At 44.7% G+C, this 19,407-nt stretch overlaps 1 protein-coding gene and 1 long non-coding RNA gene across 81 annotated transcripts in view; one reads left to right on the top strand and one right to left on the bottom strand.

Annotated features, from left to right (window-relative positions):
* Positions 1–44: 44 nt before the first annotated feature.
* LOC127923838 (uncharacterized) lies at positions 45–1,755 on the bottom strand. 31 transcript variants are annotated; one of them, XR_008115748.1, is made up of 5 exons: positions 1,053–1,693; positions 860–947; positions 793–808; positions 666–717; positions 45–613 (listed from the first exon to the last, which is right to left on the bottom strand). It is a non-coding gene; the product is annotated as an uncharacterized LOC127923838 (long non-coding RNA). The 31 variants fall into 31 exon arrangements; XR_008115742.1 differs by lacking the exon at positions 793–808 and adding an exon at positions 1,705–1,755 and having other exon boundaries at positions 45–717; positions 844–963; positions 1,017–1,588; XR_008115756.1 differs by lacking the exon at positions 793–808 and having other exon boundaries at positions 45–717; positions 844–963; positions 1,017–1,536; positions 1,589–1,706.
* Positions 1,756–12,096: 10,341 nt separating this feature from the next.
* mapre3b (microtubule-associated protein, RP/EB family, member 3b) overlaps positions 12,097–19,407 on the top strand; it is a 56,614-nt gene continuing 49,303 nt past the window's right edge. The window contains exons 1-4 of one of the 50 annotated variants that reach the window (XM_052507903.1): positions 12,483–13,083; positions 13,144–13,203; positions 13,444–13,503; positions 13,684–15,088. Coding sequence is in view for 12 of the 50 variants with exons in the window: in XM_052507862.1 (XP_052363822.1) it covers positions 12,891–13,683; positions 13,744–13,937 (987 nt within the window). In the remaining 38 variants the exon portion in view is untranslated. Of the gene's footprint in view, positions 15,089–19,407 lie in introns of those variants that run through there. The other 49 variants (XM_052507902.1, XM_052507872.1, XM_052507871.1 and 46 more) reach the window with 49 other exon arrangements.

The following is a 19,407-nucleotide window of genomic DNA, read 5'->3' as shown; positions in this document are numbered from 1 at the left end:
TTAACCTGTCCTTGTGTGATGTCATATCTTCTTCCTGTTCCAGGTGTCAGACCCCGCGAGCCATCACTTCCTCCACCTCCACCGTTTCCCTGGCAACCCATTCTACAGCCACGCCCACTGCCGCCCAGTGAAGAGCAGCCTACCTCACTACCTATCCCTTCCATATCTCTCTCTCCCTTCCATATGTCTCTCTCTCCCTTCCATATGTCTCTCTCTCCCTTCCATATCTCTCTCTCCCTTCCATACCTCTCCCTCCCTCTCCATATCTTTCTCTCTCCCTATCTCCTTTCCATCTCTCCCTTCCATATCCCTCCCTCCCTTCCATATCTCTCCCTCTCCCTTCCTACTTCTACACATCTCCTTCCCTCCCTACAGGCTATGAACACTGAACTAAAGAAACGAGACCTTATGGCCTGTCTACCTACAGGCTATGAACACTGAACTAAAGAAACGAGACCTTATGGCCTGTCTACCTACAGGCTATGAACACTGAACTAAAGAAACGAGACGTTATGGCCTGTCTACCTACAGGCTATGAACACTGAACTAAAGAAACGAGACGTTATGGCCTGTCTACCTACAGGCTATGAACACTGAACTAAAGAAACGAGACCTTATGGCCTGTCTACCTACAGGCTATGAACACTGAACTAAAGAAACGAGACGTTATGGCCTGTCTACCTACAGGCTATGAACACTGAACTAAAGAAACAAGACCTTATGAACACTGAACTAAAGACCTTATGGCCTGTCTACCTACAGGCTATGAACACTGAACTAAAGAAACGAGACCTTATGGCCTGTCTACCTACAGGCTATGAACACTGAACTAAAGAAACAGACCTTATGGCCTGTCTACCTACAGGCTATGAACACTGAACTAAAGAAACAAGACCTTATGGCCTGTCTACCTACAGGCTATGAACACTGAACTAAAGAAACAAGACCTTATGGCCTGTCTACCTACAGGCTATGAACACTGAACTAAAGAAACAAGAGCGTTATGGCCTGTCTACCTACAGGCTATGAACACTGAACTAAAGAAACAAGACGTTATGGCCTGTCTACCTACAGGCTATGAACACTGAACTAAAGAAACGAGACCTTATGGCCTGTCTACCTACAGGCTATGAACACTGAACTAAAGAAACGAGACCTTATGGCCTGTCTACCTACAGGCTATGAACACTGAACTAAAGAAACAAGACCTTATGGCCTGTCTACCTACAGGCTATGAACACTGAACTAAAGAAACAAGACCTTATGGCCTGTCTACCTACAGGCTATGAACACTGAACTAAAGAAACAAGACCTTATGGCCTGTCTACCTACAGGCTATGAACACTGAACTAAAGAAACAAGACCTTATGGCCTGTCTACCTACAGGCTATGAACACTGAACTAAAGAAACGAGACCTTATGGCCTGTCTACCTACAGGCTATGAACACTGAACTAAAGAAACGAGACCTTATGGCCTGTCTACCTACAGGCTATGAACACTGAACTAAAGAAACGAGACCTTATGGCCTGTCTACCTACAGGCTATGAACACTGAACTAAAGAAACGAGACGTTATGGCCTGTCTACCTACAGGCTATGAACACTGAACTAAAGAAACTAGACCTTATGGCCTGTCTACCTACAGGCTATGAACACTGAACTAAAGAAACGAGACGTTATGGCCTGTCTACCTACCTGTCTACCCGATGCCTACTTCAAACATCATTGTTCCGCATCACATTGGAACATGGTTCAGTGGTGAGTTATTGGTGTTGATGAGGTCCACAACATGGTTCAGTGGTGAGTTATTGATGTTGATGAGGTCCACAACATGGTACAGTGGTGAGTTATTGATGTTGATGAGGTCCACAACATGGTACAGTGGTGAGTTATTGATGTTGATGAGGTCCACAACATGGTTCAGTGGTGAGTTATTGATGTTGATGAGGTCCACAACATGGTTCAGTGGTGAGTTATTGATGTTGATGAGGTCCACAACATGGTTCAGTGGTGAGTTGGTGTTGATGAGGTCCACAACATGGTTCAGTGGTGAGTTATTGATGTTGATGAGGTCCACAACATGGTTCAGTGGTGAGTTATTGATGTTGATGAGGTCCACAACATGGTTCAGTGGTGAGTTATTGATGTTGATGAGGTCCACAACATGGTTCAGTGGTGAGTTATTGATGTTGATGAGGTCCACAACATGGTTCAGTGGTGAGTTATTGATGTTGATGAGGTCCACAACATGGTTCAGTGGTGAGTTATTGATGTTGATGAGGTCCACAACATGGTACAGTGGTGAATGCATGTTGATGGTGAGTTATTGATTGATGAGGTCCACAACATGGTACAGTGGTGAGTTATTGATGTGGAATGCATGGTTCAGTGGTGAGTTATTGATGTTGATGAGGTCCACAACATGGTTCAGTGGTGAGTTATTGATGTTGATGAGGTCCACAACATGGTTCAGTGGTGAGTTATTGATGTGGAACTACAATGTGTTCTGTCTTTTCACAACTATGGTTCAGTGAGAGGGGGGTGGAGGTGGCAATGTGGATGAGGGAGACAACATGGTTCAGCTATGTGGGGTGATGGCATGTGTTTTTATTGATATGTGTGAGTGAGGCTCCTCAACATGGTTCAGTGGTGAGTTATTGATGTATGACACTGCTCAAAAACTAAGGGAACACTTAAACAACACAATGTAACTCCAAGTCAATCAGTTATTGATGTTGATGAGGAAGCCACTGAACAATAAATTTCACATGCTGTTCAGGAATGACAACAGGTGGAAATTATTGGCAATTAGCAAGACACCCCCAATGAGGTGGTTCTGCAGGTGGTGACCAAGACCATGGTTCAGTGGTGAGTTTTGATTTTGAATGAGGCGGTCCACAACAGTGGTAGCATGTGGTGAGTTATTGATGTAGTGAGCTCATCCAGGATGGCACAACATGGTGTGACAAGAAGGTTTGCTGTGTCTGTCATGTAGTGTCCAGAGCATGGAGCGCTACAGGAGAGAGAGTACATCAGGAGACGTGGAGGAGGCCGTCCAACAGCAGCAGGTTCAGTGCAAGGAGGAGCAGGAGGACTGCCAGGTCCACAACATGACCTCAGGAGGTGCATGTGTCTGCTGTGGAACTACAATGTGTTCTGCAGCATTTGGCATTTTCAGAGAACACCAATATTGGCAAAACTGGCGCCCTGTGCTCTTCACAGATGAAAGGGGTTCACACTGAGCATGTGACAGGCGTGAATGTGGGGAGAGAGGGAGAAGTTCTGGATATGGTCCTGCAGCATGACCGGTTTGGGGTGGGGTCATGGTGTGTGTTTTTATTGGCATCCATGTGTATGTCAGTGGTAGCCTGACTGCCATTAAGTACAGAGATGAGGGGAGAGACCATATGCTGGTGCTTGGCTCTGCAGACAATGAATCATGTGGCTGGAGTATGTCATATTTCCTGCAAGAAATTGATGCTATGGACACCCGCCCGTTCCCCAGACCTGAATCAAAACATCTGGGACATCATGTCTCGCTCCATCCACCACAGACTGTAAGGAGTTGGCACAATGTTAGTCCAGGTCTGGGAGGAGATCTCTCAAGTCAATCATCACTTCTTGTGAAATCAAACTGTCCACTTAGAAGCAACATTGATTGACACATAACATCAAAGTTGGATCATACTGTTGTGCAAATGGAATAGACAGACCTCCAGGTGGAAATTATAGGCAATTTCTGCAAGACACACATTCAACTAAAAGAAAAAGTATTTAATAATAATAAGAGGCTAAATGACTTAAATGTAAATGTAAAATAATGTTCCTATTCATTCCTCTAGGATGATGTTATTTTAGTGTTTCATTTTTGAATGTATTTCTTTTTAGATAAAACTGTACTAAATATTTCACAAATCATTTAGTGGTCAGCTATTTTACCATGAAGATCTACAGTTGCTTCACAACCTTCTTGGCTAGCACCAGTGGCTCAGGAGTGCAGCTCCATCCAGGATGGGTACATCAAATACAAAACCAAGACAAGAAGGTTCTGCTTCCATGACTTCAGCGTAGTGTCCTTGCAGAGCAACCTGGAGGCGCATGAACCAGTTGAGAGGCCAGTACATCAGGAGACGTGGAGCAGGCCTCCAGGAGGCAAAAACCCAGCAGGCTTGAAAGGTTTAACATTTCCAGACCTTTGTGCAAGGGAGGAGGATTGGAGAGAGCCAGGAGGAGACTGCCAGAGCCCTGCAAAATGACCTCCAGGAGACCAGAAATGTGCATGTGTCTGCTCAAACGGGAGAAACAGACTCGAGGAAGATTGGTGTCAAGTTCAAACAGAGTGATGGCAGTTTGAGTTGTGGAGGTGAAATGGAAGGTGTGTTGTGAGGAGCTCTGCCCAGATCCGGTGGGGAGCGTGGTGAAACAGAGGTGACAGTTTGTTCTTTTGAGCTTTGTTTCATTACCTGACAAAGGAATATATGCGTTATGCTTTTGCGCCAAAAACACTGTGCTATAGGCGTCACAGATGGGCATGTAGCAGCAGTATGATGTCAAGGGACTGAGATGGCGTGACAGGCGTGACAAACCGATTGTCTGGGGGAATGTGTTTATTTGCGTTGTTTGAACTTATTTTGTACATAATGTTGCCTGCAACATCCTCCAGCATGACTGGTTTGGACAGTCATGGTGTGGGGTGGCACTCACCACGGACTGGCAGGTACTCGCACAGCCTGGCAGAGTACTCACCACGGACTGGCAGAGTACTCACTGCACGGACTGGCAAGTACTCACCAGAGATGAGATACTCAGACCCTGGCAGAGTACTCACCACGGTTGGCAGAGTACTCACCAAGGACAATGCAGAGACCTCACCACGGACTGGCAGAGTACTCACCACGGTCAGCAGTTCCTCAAGAGGACTGGCAGAGTACTCACTGGCCCGCGGTTCTGGAATCAGAGTACTCTGGGACATCAGACTACTCACCACGGACTGGCCAGGAGTACTCACCAGGTCTGGCAGGAGATACTCAGGAGACACGGACTGGCAGAGTACTGCCCAGGCGGTAGGCAGAGGTCATACAGGCACATGGCAGAGTACTCACACGGACTGGCAGAGTACTCACCACGGACTTTTGGACTTACTCACCACGTTTACTCAACGGACTGGCAGAGTACTCACACGGTCTGGCAGAGTACTCACCACGGACTGGCAGACTACTCACCACGGTCTGGCAGAGTACTCACCACGGTTGGCAGAGTACTCACCACGGACTGGCAGAGTACTCACCACGGTCTGGCAGAGTACTCACCACGGACTGGCAAACTCCACGGACTGGCAGAGTACTCACCACGGACTGGGTTGAGTACTCACCACGGTCTGGCAGAGTACTCACCACGGTCTGGCAGAGTACTCACCACGGACTGGCAGAGTACTCACCACGGTCTGGCAGAGTACTCACCACGTGGCAGAGTACTCACCATTGGCAGAGTACTCACCACGGTCTGGCAGAGTACTCACCACGGAAAGAGTACTTAATGGCAGAGTACTAAGAGGCAGAGTACTCACCACGGACTGGCAAACTCACCACGGTCTGGCAGAACTCACCACGGTAAATGGAAAGTACTCACCACGGTGGCAGAGTACTCACATTGGCAGAGTACTCACCACGGACTGGCAGCCCAGAGAGTCTCAGGATGTGTTACTCACCACGGACTTTAGGTTTCTGGCAGAGTACTCATTTTTTTGAGCAGTGTATTTCTTTCACCACGGTCTGGCAGATAAAACTGTACTAAATGGCAGAGTACGTCATCAAATACATTTATTAAATCACGGACTGGCAGAGTTCACCACGGTCTGGCAGAGTACTCACACGGACTGGCAGAGTACTCACCACGGACTGGCAGACTACTCACCACGGACTGGCAGAGTACTCACCACGGCTGGCAGAGTACTCACCACGGTCTGGCCGGAGAGTACTCACCACGGTCTGGCAGAGTACTCACCATGGCCTCACTCGGACTGGCAGAGTACTCACCACGGACTGGCAGAGTACTCACCACGGTCTGGCAGAGTACTCACCACGGTCTGGCAGAGTACTCACCACGGAGAGTACTGGCAGAGTACTCACCACGGTCTGGCAGAGTACTCACCACGGACTGGCAGACTACTCACCACGGACTGGCAGAGTACTCACCACGGTCTGGCAGAGTACTCACCACGGTCTGGCAGAGTACTCACCACGGACTGGCAGACTACTCACCACGGACTGGCAGAGTACTCACCACGGTCTGGCAGAGTACTCACCACGGTCTGGCAGAGTACTCACCACGGACTGGCAGAGTACTCACCACGGACTGGCAGAGTACTCACCACGGACTGGCAGAGTACTCACCACGGACTGGCAGAGTACTCACCACGGACTGGCAGAGTACTCACCACAGACTGGCATAGTACTCACCACGGACTGGCAGAGTACTCACCATGGACTGGCAGAGTACTCACCACAGACTGGCAGAGTACTCACCACGGACTGGCAGAGTACTCACCATGGACTGGCAGAGTACTCACCACAGACTGGCAGAGTACTCACCACGGACTGGCCTTTTTCCCTTTAACCTTTCTCGGGCACGTGAGACGGTAGCGTCCCACCTCTTCAACAGCCAGTGAAATTGCAGGGCGCCAAATTCAAAACAACAGAAATCCCATAATTAAAATTCCTCAAAAATACATGTATTTAACACCATTTTAAAGATAAACTTGTTGTAAATCCAGCCACAGTGTCCGATTTCAAAAAGGCTTTACGACGAAAGCAAACCAAATGATTATGTTAGGTCAGAGTCACAGAAAAACACAGCCATCTTTCCAGCCAAAGAGAGGATTCACAAAAAGCAGAAATATAGATCAAATTAACCACTAACATATGATGATCTTCATCAGATGACACGCCTGAGGTAGAGTATCTCATGATAAACTGTAGACCACACAACCTACCTAAAGAGTTTATCTGTATTTTTTGTAGCTGTTTACATAACACCACAGTCAGAGGCTGGCACTAAGACAGCATTGAATGAGCTGTATTCCGCCATAAACAAACAGAGGCAGCGCTCCTAGTGGCCTGGGACTTTAATGCAGGGAAACTTAAATTCATTTTACCAAATTTCCATCAGCATGTTAAATGTACAACCAGGGAGAAAATAAATCTGGACCACCTTTACTCCACACACAGAGACGCATACAAAGCTCTCACCTCACCCTCCATTTGGCAAATCTGACCATAATTCTATCCTCCTGATTCCTGCTTACGAGCAAAAATTAAAGCAGGAAGTACCAGTGACTCCCTCAACACAGAAGAGGTCGGATGAAGTAGATGCTACACTACAGGAGTGTTTTGCTGGTACAGACTGGAATGTTCCGGGATTCATTCAATGACATTGAAGAGTACACCACCTCAATCACCGGCTTCATCAATAAGTGCATCGACGACGTCGTCCCCACAGTGACCCTACGTATACTTCCCAACCAGAAGCCATGGATTACAGGCAACATCCGCACTGAGCTAAAGGCTAGATCTGCGGCTTTCAAGGAGTGGGACACTGAGCACTTATTAGAAATCCTGCTATGCCCTCAGATGAGCCATCAAACAGGCAAAGGGTTTCAATCCTACTACACCGGCTCTGGTGCTCGTCGGTTGGGGCTTGAAAAATATTACGGACTACAAAGGGAAACCCCTTTGTAGTGAGGTAAAACGGATTCCAGTTTGCCTGCATTAAAGTCCCCGGCCACTAGGAGCACCGCTTCTGAGCATTTTCTTGTTTGCTTATGTCCTTATACAGCTCGTTGAGTGTGGTCTTAGTGCCAGGATCGGTTTGTGGTGGTAAATAGATGGCTACGAATAATAAGAACTCTCTTGATAGATTGTGTGGTCTACAGCTTATCATAAGGTATTCTACCTCAGGCGAGCAATACCTCGAGACTTCTTTAATATTAGGCATCGCACACTAGCAGTTATTGACAAATAGATATACCCCTCCCTCATCTTACCAGACGAAGCTGTTCTGTCCTACCGATGCACGGAGAAGCCAGCCAGCTCTATATGATCCATATTCTTTATCCCCTTACACTGTGTATAAGACAGTAGTTTTGGAATTGTTAGTTAGATTACTTGTTGGTTATTACTGCATTGTCGGAACTAGAAGCACAAGCATTTCGCTACACTCACATTAACATCTGCTAACCATGTGTATGTGACAAATAACATTTGATTTGATTTGATTTGATGTTGTTGTTCAGCCACGTCTTGGTGCAACATAAAATATTATTGTTTTTAATGTCCCGTTGGTAGGATAGTCTAAATCGTAGATGTCCAGTTAGTTTTCCAATGATTGCACTTTGGCCAATAATACGAATGAGTGAATGAGTAGGTGTGTCCAAACTTTTGACTGGTACTGCATGCTTCAGTAAGGTTGGCTTCTTAGCATTAATATCAATGTTTATCAACTGTACCGCAGAGATGGAACATAGGTCACAGAAGATAGATGTTGTGGTGGCAGCTGCAGAGAAGAACTTGGGGGTAGTAGATTTGACTTCAGAAGAGGTGTGTTGAGTGGTAGTGTCCCGTCTTTTCAGGTCGTTGGCCTGAGGAAGTATCAGATAGGGTTAAAGTAGTGGACTACGTTCTGTCCTCTCTAGTGGACTAAGGTCTGTCCTTTCTAGTGGACTAAGGTCTGTCCTCTCTAGTGGACTATGGTCTGTCCTCTCTAGTGGACTATGGTCTGTCCTCTAGTGGACTAAGGTCTGTCCTCTCTTGTGGACTAAGGTCTGTCCTCTCGTGGACTAAGGTCTGTCCTCTCTAGTGGATTAAGGTCTGTCCTCTTTAGTGGACTAAGGTCTGTCCTGTCTTGTGGACTAAGGTCTGTCTTCTTTAGTGGACTAAGGTCTGTCCTCTCTAGTGGACTAAGGTCTGTCTTCTCTAGCGGACTAAGGTCTGTCCTCTCTAGTGGACTAAGGTCTGTCCTCTCTAGTGGACTAAGGTCTGTCCTCTCTAGTGGACTAAGGTCTGTCCTCTCTAGTGGACTAAGGTCTGTCCTCTCTAGTGGACTAAGGTCTGTCCTCTCTAGTGGACTATGGTCTGTCCTCTCTAGTGGACTATGGTCTGTCCTCTCTAGTGGACTATGGTCTGTCCTCTAGTGGACTAAGGTCTGTCCTCTCTTGTGGACTAAGGTCTGTCCTCTCGTGGACTAAGGTCTGTCCTCTCTAGTGGATTAAGGTCTGTCCTCTTTAGTGGACTAAGGTCTGTCCTGTCTTGTGGACTAAGGTCTGTCTTCTTTAGTGGACTAAGGTCTGTCCTCTCTAGTGGACTAAGGTCTGTCTTCTCTAGCGGACTAAGGTCTGTCCTCTCTAGTGGACTAAGGTCTGTCCTCTCTAGTGGACTAAGGTCTGTCCTCTCTAGTGGACTAAGGTCTGTCCTCTCTAGTGGACTAAGGTCTGTCCTCTCTAGTGGACTATGGTCTGTCCTCTCTAGTGGACTATGGTCTGTCCTCTCTAGTGGACTATGGTCTGTCCTCTAGTGGACTAAGGTTTGTCCTCTCTTGTGGACTAAGGTCTGTCCTCTCGTGGACTAAGGTCTGTCCTCTCTAGTGGATTAAGGTCTGTCCTCTTTAGTGGACTAAGGTCTGTCCTGTCTTGTGGACTAAGGTCTGTCTTCTTTAGTGGACTAAGGTCTGTCCTCTCTAGTGGACTAAGGTCTGTCTTCTCTAGCGGACTAAGGTCTGTCCTCTCTAGTGGACTAAGGTCTGTCCTCTCTAGTGGACTAAGGTCTGTCCTCTCTAGTGGACTAAGGTCTGTCCTCTCTAGTGGACTAAGGTCTGTCCTCTCTAGTGGACTAAGGTCTGTCCTCTCTAGTGGACTAAGGTCTGTCCTCTCTAGTGGACTAAGGTCTGTCCTCTCTAGTGGACTAAGGTCTGTCCTCTCAGGTCGTTGGCCTGGGGTAGGATCAGATATTAGTGAAATAAGGTGGTTGGTTTTAATGAGTGTAGGTTTAGTTGGTAGGGTAATGAGGTGGTGGGTTTTACCTCTTAAGAATATTCTTCAATTTTCACCTAAAATGACATACAGTAAAATGACATACCCAAATCTAACTGCCTGTAGCTCGGGCCTTGAAGCAAGGATATGCATATTCTTGGTACCATTTGAAAGGAAACACTTTGAAGTTTGTGGAAATGTGAAAGGAATGTTTGAGAATATAACACAATAGATCTGGTAAAAGATAATAACCGTTCTACTGAATTTTTTTGTACCATCTTTGAAATGCAAGAGAAAGGCCACAATGTATTATTCTAGACCAGGTGCAATTAAGATTTTGGCCACTAGATGGCAGCAGTGTATGTGCAAAGTTTAAGACTGATCCAATGAACCATTGCATTTCTGTTGAAAATGTATCAAGACTGCCCCCTTGAGTCTAATTTGTTCATTAATAACTTCATGTTCAAAATTGTGCACTCTCCTCTAACAATAGCATGGTATTATTTCACTGTAATTGCTACTGTAAATTGGACAGTGCATTTAGATTAACTGATGAAAAGCGTGCCCAAATTAAACTGCCTGCTACTTAGGCCCAGAAGCTAGGATATGCATATAATTAGTAGATTTGGATAGAAAACACTCAAGTTTCTAATGTCTGAGGATAACAGAACTCATATGGCAGGTGAAAACCTGAAGGGAAATCCAACTATTATTTTGAAAGGCTGTTTTTCCATTGAAAGCCTATCCACCATACAAAGACCCAGTTCACGATATCTATGGCTTCCTCTACATGTGGCCAGTCTTTAGGCATTGTTTCAGGCTTTTACTCTGAAAAATGAGGGAGATACAGCACTTTCAATGAGAGGCCAGCGGAAATTTCCAGCCATGAGTCCTGCGCCTTTCTTGTTTCTCCTTTTCTATTGACAAAGCTTTTATCCGGATGAAATATTATTTATGACAAAAACAACCTTAGGATTTTAAACATAGTTTGACATGTTTCTACTAACTTCTATTGTACCTTTTTGACTTTTCATCTTGATGTTGAGAGCGCGCATTGTGCCTTTGGATTTCTGAACTAAAACGCACCAACAAAACTGAGTTTTTTGGACATAAAGAGGGACATTATCGAACATTTGTCTAACATGGAGACCTGGAAGTACCACCAGATGAAGATCACCAAAGGTAAGTGATTAATTTGAATGCTATTGCTGACTTTTGTGAGCCCTCTCCTTGGCTGGAAAATGACTGTATGGTTTTTGTGGCTAGGTGCTGACCTAATATAATCACACCGTGTGCTTTCGCCATAAAAACCTTTTTGAAATCTGACACAGCGGTTGCATTAAGGAGAAGTTTATCTTTAAATGTATGATAAACACTTGTATCTTAGATCAATATTTATTATGAGTATTTCTGTAATTTGATGTGGCTCTCTGCACTTTAACAGGATGTTTGTTAGAGACAATGCATTTCTGAACATAACGCGCCAATGTAAACTGAGATTTTTGTATATGAACTTTATAGAACATAACATACATGTATTGTGTAACATGAAGTCCTATGAGTGCTATCTGATGAAGATCATCAAAGGTTAGTGTTTAATTTAATCACTATTTCTGACTTTTGTGAGCCCTCTCCTCGGCTGGAAAATGGCTGTATGGTTTTCTGTTACTAGGCGCAGACCTAATCGCATGGTGTGCTCTCTCTGTAAAGCCTTTTGAATTCGGACACAGAGGTTGGATTTACAAGAAGTGTATCTTTCAAATGGTGTATAATACTTGGAGGAATTTTAACTATGGGATTTCTGTTGTTTTGAATTTGGCGCCCTGCAATTTCACTGGCTGTTGCCGAAGTGGGACGCTACCGTCCCACTTGTACCAGAGAGGTTAACAAGAATTTAAACTTTCTGCCAATACCTATGTTAGCTCAACCGTCCCGTGGAAGGGACACTGATCCCGAAGAAGTTTTAATGAGTGTAGGGTTAGTTAGTTGGGTAATGAGGTGGTTGGCTTTAATGAGTGTAGGGTTAGTTAGTTGGGTAATGAGGTGGTTGGCTTTAATGAGTGTAGTTAGTTGGGTAATGAGGTGGTTGGCTTTAATGAGTGTAGGGTTAGTTAGTTGGGTAATGAGGTGGTTGGCTTTAATGAGTGTAGGGTTAGTTAGTTGGGTAATGAGGTGGTTGGCTTTAATGAGTGTAGGATTAGTTAGTAGGGTAATGAGGTGGTGGGTTTTAATGAGTGTAGGGTCAGGTAGTTAGTAGGGTAATGAGGTGGTGGGTTTTAATGAGTGTAGGGTTAGTTAGTTGGGTAATGAGGTGGTGGGTTTTAATGAGTGTAGGGTTAGTTAGTTGGGTAATGAGATGGTGGGTTTTAATGAGTGTAGGGTCAGGTAGTTAGTAGGGTAATGAGGTGGTTGGTTTTAATGAGTGTAGGGTTAGTTAGTACGGTAATTAGGTGGTGGGTTTTAATGAGTGTAGGGTTAGTTGGGTATTTAAAAATATGTTTATTTTTTATTCCAATTTCCCCATTTCCCTTTTGCAATTTTGTATCACAAAGTGTAATGGATTCATACTATAGTTCAGTTGGTGGCGGTAACGCAGCATATTGGACGCCAACAACGGTTAAGTCCAACAAAGAAGAAGAACTGACGTTGTGTCCACCCAATCAATGCTTCAGAGAATGAATGTAGTACTGAAAGCATAAACTACAGCAAGCTACATTGCAGTGCATGAAATATGGTAGTTGACTCAGAGAGAGACAACAGTTGAACAGTTTTGAACAAATTCATATCCTCAGAAATGAAGGAGAAGCACGAGAGATCAAGAGAGCTAGCTATATTTTGTTGTATTTTTCACTTTCACTTAGCTAGAGAATGCAGCTACCAGGTCCATTTCCTGTATTGAAGTGGTGTGGAATGGTTGGTGAGCTGGGGTCACTCCTACCAGGTCCATTTCCTGTATTGAAGTGGTGTGGAATGGATGGTGAGCTGGGGTCACTCCTACCAGGTCCATTTCCTGTATTGAAGTGGTGTGGAATGGATGGTGAGCTGGGGTCACTCCTACCAGGTCCATTTCCTGTATTGAAGTGGTGTGGAATGGTTGGTGAGCTGGGGTCACTCCTACCAGGTCCATTTCCTGTATTGAAGTGGTGTGGAATGGATGGTGAGCTGGGGTCCCTCCTACCAGGTCCAGTTCCTGTATTGAAGTGGAATGGAATGGTTGGTGAGCTGGGGTCACTCCTACCAGGTCCATTTCCTGTATTGAAGTGGTGTGGAATGGTTGGTGAGCTGGGGTCACTCCTACCAGGTCCATTTCCTGTATTGAAGTGGTGTGGAATGGATGGTGAGCTGGGGTCACTCCTACCAGGTCCATTTCCTGTATTGAAGTGGTGTGGAATGGGTGGTGAGCTGGGGTCACTCCTACCAGGTCCATTTCCTGTATTGAAGTGGTGTGGAATGGTTGGTGAGCTGGGGTCACTCCTACCAGGTCCATTTCCTGTATTGAAGTGGTGTGGAATGGATGGTGAGCTGGGGTCACTCCTACCAGGTCCATTTCCTGTATTGAAGTGGTGTGGAATGGTTGGTGAGCTGGGGTCACTCCTACCAGGTCCATTTCCTGTATTGAAGTGGTGTGGAATGGATGGTGAGCTGGGGTCACTCCTACCAGGTCCAGTTCCTGTATTGAAGTGGAATGGAATGGATGGTGAGCTGGGGTCACTCCTACCAGGTCCATTTCCTGTATTGAAGTGGTGTGGAATGGATGGTGAGCTGGGGTCACTCCTACCAGGTCCAGTTCCTGTATTGAAGTGGTGTGGAATGGTTGGTGAGCTGGGGTCACTCCTACCAGGTCCAGTATTAGCCATCACAGCTACAGCTTCCAAGGCTACAAGGAAGAGCAGAATGTGTCTTCTGACCCGGTAGAGACGTTTTCACAATTGCTCACAGAGTTGGAGTCAAAGCGGCCTGAGACCCCAAGGATTGAAATACTGTAAGAGAATTGAAGAATGTTTTGTACAACAGGGTTTTTCCAGCATCTCCATTGAGAGAAATCTGTGCATCCAAGCAGAGGACACACTGGAAAACAGAGGTCACAGGTTAGGGATCCTTCCTCTGTTGCCAATAAGAGAAGAGGGGCAGGGCTAGGTTGACCAAGTGAAGCAGGTAGATTGAGCTACACAGCTGTATCACATTCACTAATGATTTAACATCATTTAACCTCTCACCTCTGTTATTTATACACTAATGATTCCACATCATTCATTTCTCACTTCGACTTCTTATAAACTAATGATAACACATAATTGAACCTTTACCCTCTCCTACTGGGGCGGCAGGTAGCGTAGTGGTTAGAGCGCTGGGCAAGTAACAAAGGTTGCTAGATCGAATCCCCAAGCTGAGAATCTGTCGTTCCACCCCTGAACAAGGCAGTTAACCCACTGTTCCTAGGCCGTCATTGTCAATAAGTATTTGTTCCTAACGGACTTGCTTAGTTAAATAAAGGTAAAATACTTATACACTAATGATTCCACATTGTTTAACCTTTAAAGGGGAAATCTACTTTTTCTATATAATGTGTTTACTTATAAATTGATATGCAACCATTGATTCTTGAATAATATAACTACTTCAACTGTTGTACCCCATCAGAACCCAAAATATAAGCTTTGTTTTAAATTTAAACAATCACTATATAGCCTCAAAACATTGTTCAAGCTATCATTTTGATATTAATGTATTCTGCAGAATAAACCCCATTACAACAACAAATAATGTGTCACTATGTTCTATTTGAAAGGGCGAAAGTAAAGTGACAGATATTATCCGTATGTCGACAGGCAGCCAAACCTCCGACGAGCCAGGTGATGTAGATCCATCATGGCGTCCGGGGGATCCGAGGTGATGCAGTTGCGTTATGACGCAGATGAAAACCTGCCGCTGTAGGACGCGCTGGGCGGACCGCTGAGCTGTGATTGGTCGGTTGGGGCAGCAGCTCGTTGCTACGAACAAGCTGTAGCAACGCAGTAGTATCGACCGGACAGGCTCAGAACAGCACGATTCTTCAAAACTAGAGCGTGAGTGACTGTCACTAACTATTATCACGACGATGTTGTGTGTGTGAGAGAGAGGGATATTTCTGGAGGCCTCCAGACGGGGTTGGATGAAAACAGTATAGTTGAATTGTGCTGGACCGGCTGGCCAGACCGACCGTTATGTGTTGCTAACGTCAGCTTGCATCTACGTACTGTAGGCTAGTTCAGTTAGCTCAGTTAGTTTCTCTCAGTTAGTTCAGTTAGTTTCTCTCAGTTGGTTCAGTTAGTTTCTCTCAGTTAGTTTCTCTCAGTTAGTTCAGTTAGTTTCTCTCAGTTGGTTCAGTTAGTTTCTCTCAGTTGGTTCAGTTAGTTTCTCTCAGTTGGTTCAGTTAGTTTCTCTCAGTTGGTTCAGTTAGTTTCTCTCAGTTAGTTTCTCTCAGTTGGTTCAGTTAGTTTCTCTCAGTTGGTTCAGTTAGTTTCTCTCAGTTGGTTCAGTTAGTTTCTCTCAGTTGGCTCAGTTAGTTTCTCTCAGTTAGTTTCTCTCAGTTGGTTCAGTTAGTTTCTCTCAGTTGGTTCAGTTAGTTTCTCTCAGTTGGTTCAGTTAGTTTCTCTCAGTTAGTTTCTCTCAGTTGGTTCAGTTAGTTTCTCTCAGTTGGTTTCTCTCAGTTGGTTTCTCTCAGTTGGTTCAGTTAGTTTCTCTCAGTTGGCTTCTTCAGTTTCTCAGTTAGTTTCTCTCAGTTGGTTCAGTTAGTTTCTCTCAGTTGGTTCAGTTAGTTTCTCTCAGTTGGTTCAGTTAGTTTCTCTCAGTTGGTTCAGTTAGTTTCTCTCAGTTGGTTCAGTTAGTTTCTCTCAGTTGGTTCAGTTAGTTTCTCTCAGTTAGCTCAGTTAGTTTCTCTCAGTTAGTTTCTCTCAGTTGGTTCAGTTAGTTTCTCTCAGTTGGTTCAGTTAGTTTCTCAGTTAGTTTCTCTCAGTTAGTTTCTCTCAGTTAGTTTCTCTCAGTTGGTTCAGTTAGCTTATCTCAGTTAGTTTCTCTCAGTTAGCTCAGTTAGTTTCTCTGTTGGTTCAGTTAGTTTCTCTCAGTTAGCTCCTCTCAGTTAGCTCCTCTCAGTTAGTTTCTCTCAGTTAGTTTCTCTGTTAGTTTCTCTGTTAGTTTCTCTCAGTTAGTTTCTCTCAGTTAGTTTCTCTCAGTTAGTTTCTCTCGGTTAGTTTCTCTCGGTTAGTTTCTCTCGGTTAGTTTCTCTCAGTTGGTTCAGTTAGTTTCTCTCAGTTGGTTCAGTTAGCTTATCTCAGTGAGCTTATCTCAGTTAGCTTATCTCATTCATTGGCTCTGCAGCAAGTCTTGAGCAGCTTAAATCAAGCCCTACGCAGCAACTCACATTTGTACTAAAACAGCCACTGACTACTAGGTAGTCACATTGTTTTCGTTGTAACTAGATATTGTTTGACTGTTGTCCTTAGATGATGAACAAGTCCTTTTTACTGATTTAGACGTTACGATGTTATTATCAAGTAGTCAACTTCCCCCCGTCAACAACAAGCAGGCAGTAGCGGTCTGTCGTCAGTGACATGCCAACACATTATCCCGCCTAGGGGCTTCTGATCGGGAGGCGTTTATCAGTGACACACATATCACCATGGGCGCCTGAAATGTTAGTATAAAAAAACATATCCTGCAACTCTACACTGTTTCCTAACAGGGGGAATGGATATTTGTTTTGTTTTGCCACAATGAATTACATTTACATTTAAGTCATTTAGCAGACGCTCTTATCCAGAGCGACTTACAAATTGGTGCATTCACCTTGACATCCAGTGGAACAGCCACTTTACAATAGTGCATCTAAATCTTTTAAGGGGGGGGGGGGTGAGAAGGATTACTTTATCCTATCTTATATGAATTATATAACTTTTTTAATGACTAGATCACTAATCCCTGAAAATCCATCCCCCAATAATTAATTGACAGGTTTGAAACCCTACCAACTCTCTCAAACTTCCCGACCCATTCCCTGATAATCCCTCCCACAGTGAATGATTGACCCACAGTGATCGAGTATTTCATATTTGTATTTATTTTACCTTTATTTAACCAGGCAAGTCAGTTAAGAACACATTCTTATTTACAATGACTACCTAGGAACGGTGGGTTAACTGCCTTGTTCAGGGGCAGAACGACAGATTTTTACCTTGTCAGCTCGGGGATTCGATCTTGCAACCTTTCGGTTACAAGTCCAACGCTCTAGCCACTAGGCTACCTACTGCATGATAATGAGGAAATAACATTTAAAAAAATTGACGAATAATATTGTTTTAGCCAATAAGGATTTCAATTTTATACTTGGTAGATTAATAAAAATCTTTTTAAAATTGCACATTACATTTTCATATTTTTGTCTCACATGATCGGGGCGGCAGGGTAGGCTAGTGGTTAGAGCATTGAACTAGTAACCGGAAGGATGCAAGTTCAAACAAGGTACAAATCTGTCGTTCTGCCCCTGAACAGGCAGTTAACCCACTGTTCCTAGGCTGTCATTGAAAATAAGAATTTGTTCTTAACTGACTTGCCTAGTTAAATAAAGATTTAAAAAATGTGATCACAATAATGTACGTCAAATACAAATGTGAACTTTGATTTATTCTTTTAACAATTGTCTTTCTAAATATGGCATTGTTCTCTGGAAGGCCATTGAACAAGAACTGTCAACTTGAAAATGCAAACTGGAGTTTTGCATTTAAATGTGGTCATTGATTATGTTAACATAAAAAATGTTTCATACAAATTATTAATTTATCCTATGTATATGTATAGGGGGAAGGAGACAGGGATACTGGAGTGATGGAGGTAGATATGTATAGGGGGAAGGAGACAGGGATACTGGAGTGATGGAGGTAGATATGTATAGGGGGAAGGAGACAGGGATACTGGAGTGATGGAGGTAGATATGTATAGGGGGAAGGAGACAGGGATACTGGAGTGATGGAGGTAGATATGTATAGGGGGAAGGAGACAGGGATACTGGAGTGATGGAGGTAGATATGTATAGGGGGAAGGGGACAGGGATACTGGAGTGATGGAGGTAGATATGTATAGGGGGAAGGAGACAGGGATACTGGAGTGATGGAGGTAGATATGTATAGGGGAAGGGGACAGGGATACTGGAGTGATGGAGGTAGATATGTATAGGGGAAGGGGACAGGGATACTGGAGTGATGGAGGTAGATATGTATAGGGGTAAGGAGACAGGGATACTGGAGTGATGGAGGTAGATATGTATAGGGGAAGGGGACAGGGATACTGGAGTGATGGAGGTAGATATGTATAGGGGGAAGGAGACAGGGATACTGGAGTGATGGAGGTAGATATGTATAGGGGAAGGAGACAGGGATACTGGAGTGATGGAGGTAGATATGTATAGGGGGAAGGAGACAGGGATACTGGAGTGATGGAGGTAGATATGTATAGGGGGAAGGAGACAGGGATACTGGAGTGATGGAGGTAGATATGTATAGGGGGAAGGAGACAGGGATACTGGAGTGATGGAGGTAGATATGTATAGGGGGAAGGAGACAGGGATACTGGAGTGATTAAATAAATAAGGTATTTCTGTTTTTAATTTTTTTATAAATTAGCAAGCATTTCAAAAAATCTGTTTGCACTTCGTCATTATGGGGTATTTTTTTGTGTACAGTGCATTCGACTCTTCCTAGAGCTGGCTGCCCATTCATACTGATCAATCGGGGAGAAGGGCCTTGGTCAAGCTGGTGACCAAGAACCGATGGTCACTCTGACAGAGCTCCAGAGTTCCTCTGGAGATGGGAGAACCTTCCAGAAAGACAACCATCTCTGCAGCACTCCACCAATCATGCCTTTATTGTAAAAGGGCACCTCAAGGACTCATGAGAAACAAGATTCTCTGGTCTGATGAAACCAAGATGGAACTCTTTGGCCTGAATGCCAAGCATCACATCTGGAGGAGGTCTTCCACCCACGGTGAAGCATGGTGGTGGCAGCATCATGCTGTGGGATGTTTCAACGGGGACTGGGAGACTTGTCAGGAATGAGGGAAAGATGAACAGAGCAAAGTACAGAGAGATCCTTGATGAAAACCTCCAGAGCACTCAGTACCACAGACTGAGGTGAAGGTTCACCTTCCAACAGGACAGTGACCCTAAGCACACAGCCAAGACAACACAGGAGTGGCTTTGAGACATGTTTTTAAATGCCCTTGAGTGGCACAGCCAGAGCCCAAACCCGATCGAACATCTCTGGAGAAACATGAAAATAGCTGTGCAGCGACGCTCCCCATTCAACCTGACAGAGCTTGAGAAGATCTGCAGAGAAGAATGGGAGAAACTCCACA

The sequence above is a fragment of the Oncorhynchus keta genome, unplaced genomic scaffold (genome assembly GCF_023373465.1).
Source record: "Oncorhynchus keta strain PuntledgeMale-10-30-2019 unplaced genomic scaffold, Oket_V2 Un_contig_3299_pilon_pilon, whole genome shotgun sequence".
Classification (NCBI taxonomy): domain Eukaryota; kingdom Metazoa; phylum Chordata; class Actinopteri; order Salmoniformes; family Salmonidae; genus Oncorhynchus; species Oncorhynchus keta.
This window is presented reverse-complemented; position numbering and strand designations above follow the sequence as displayed.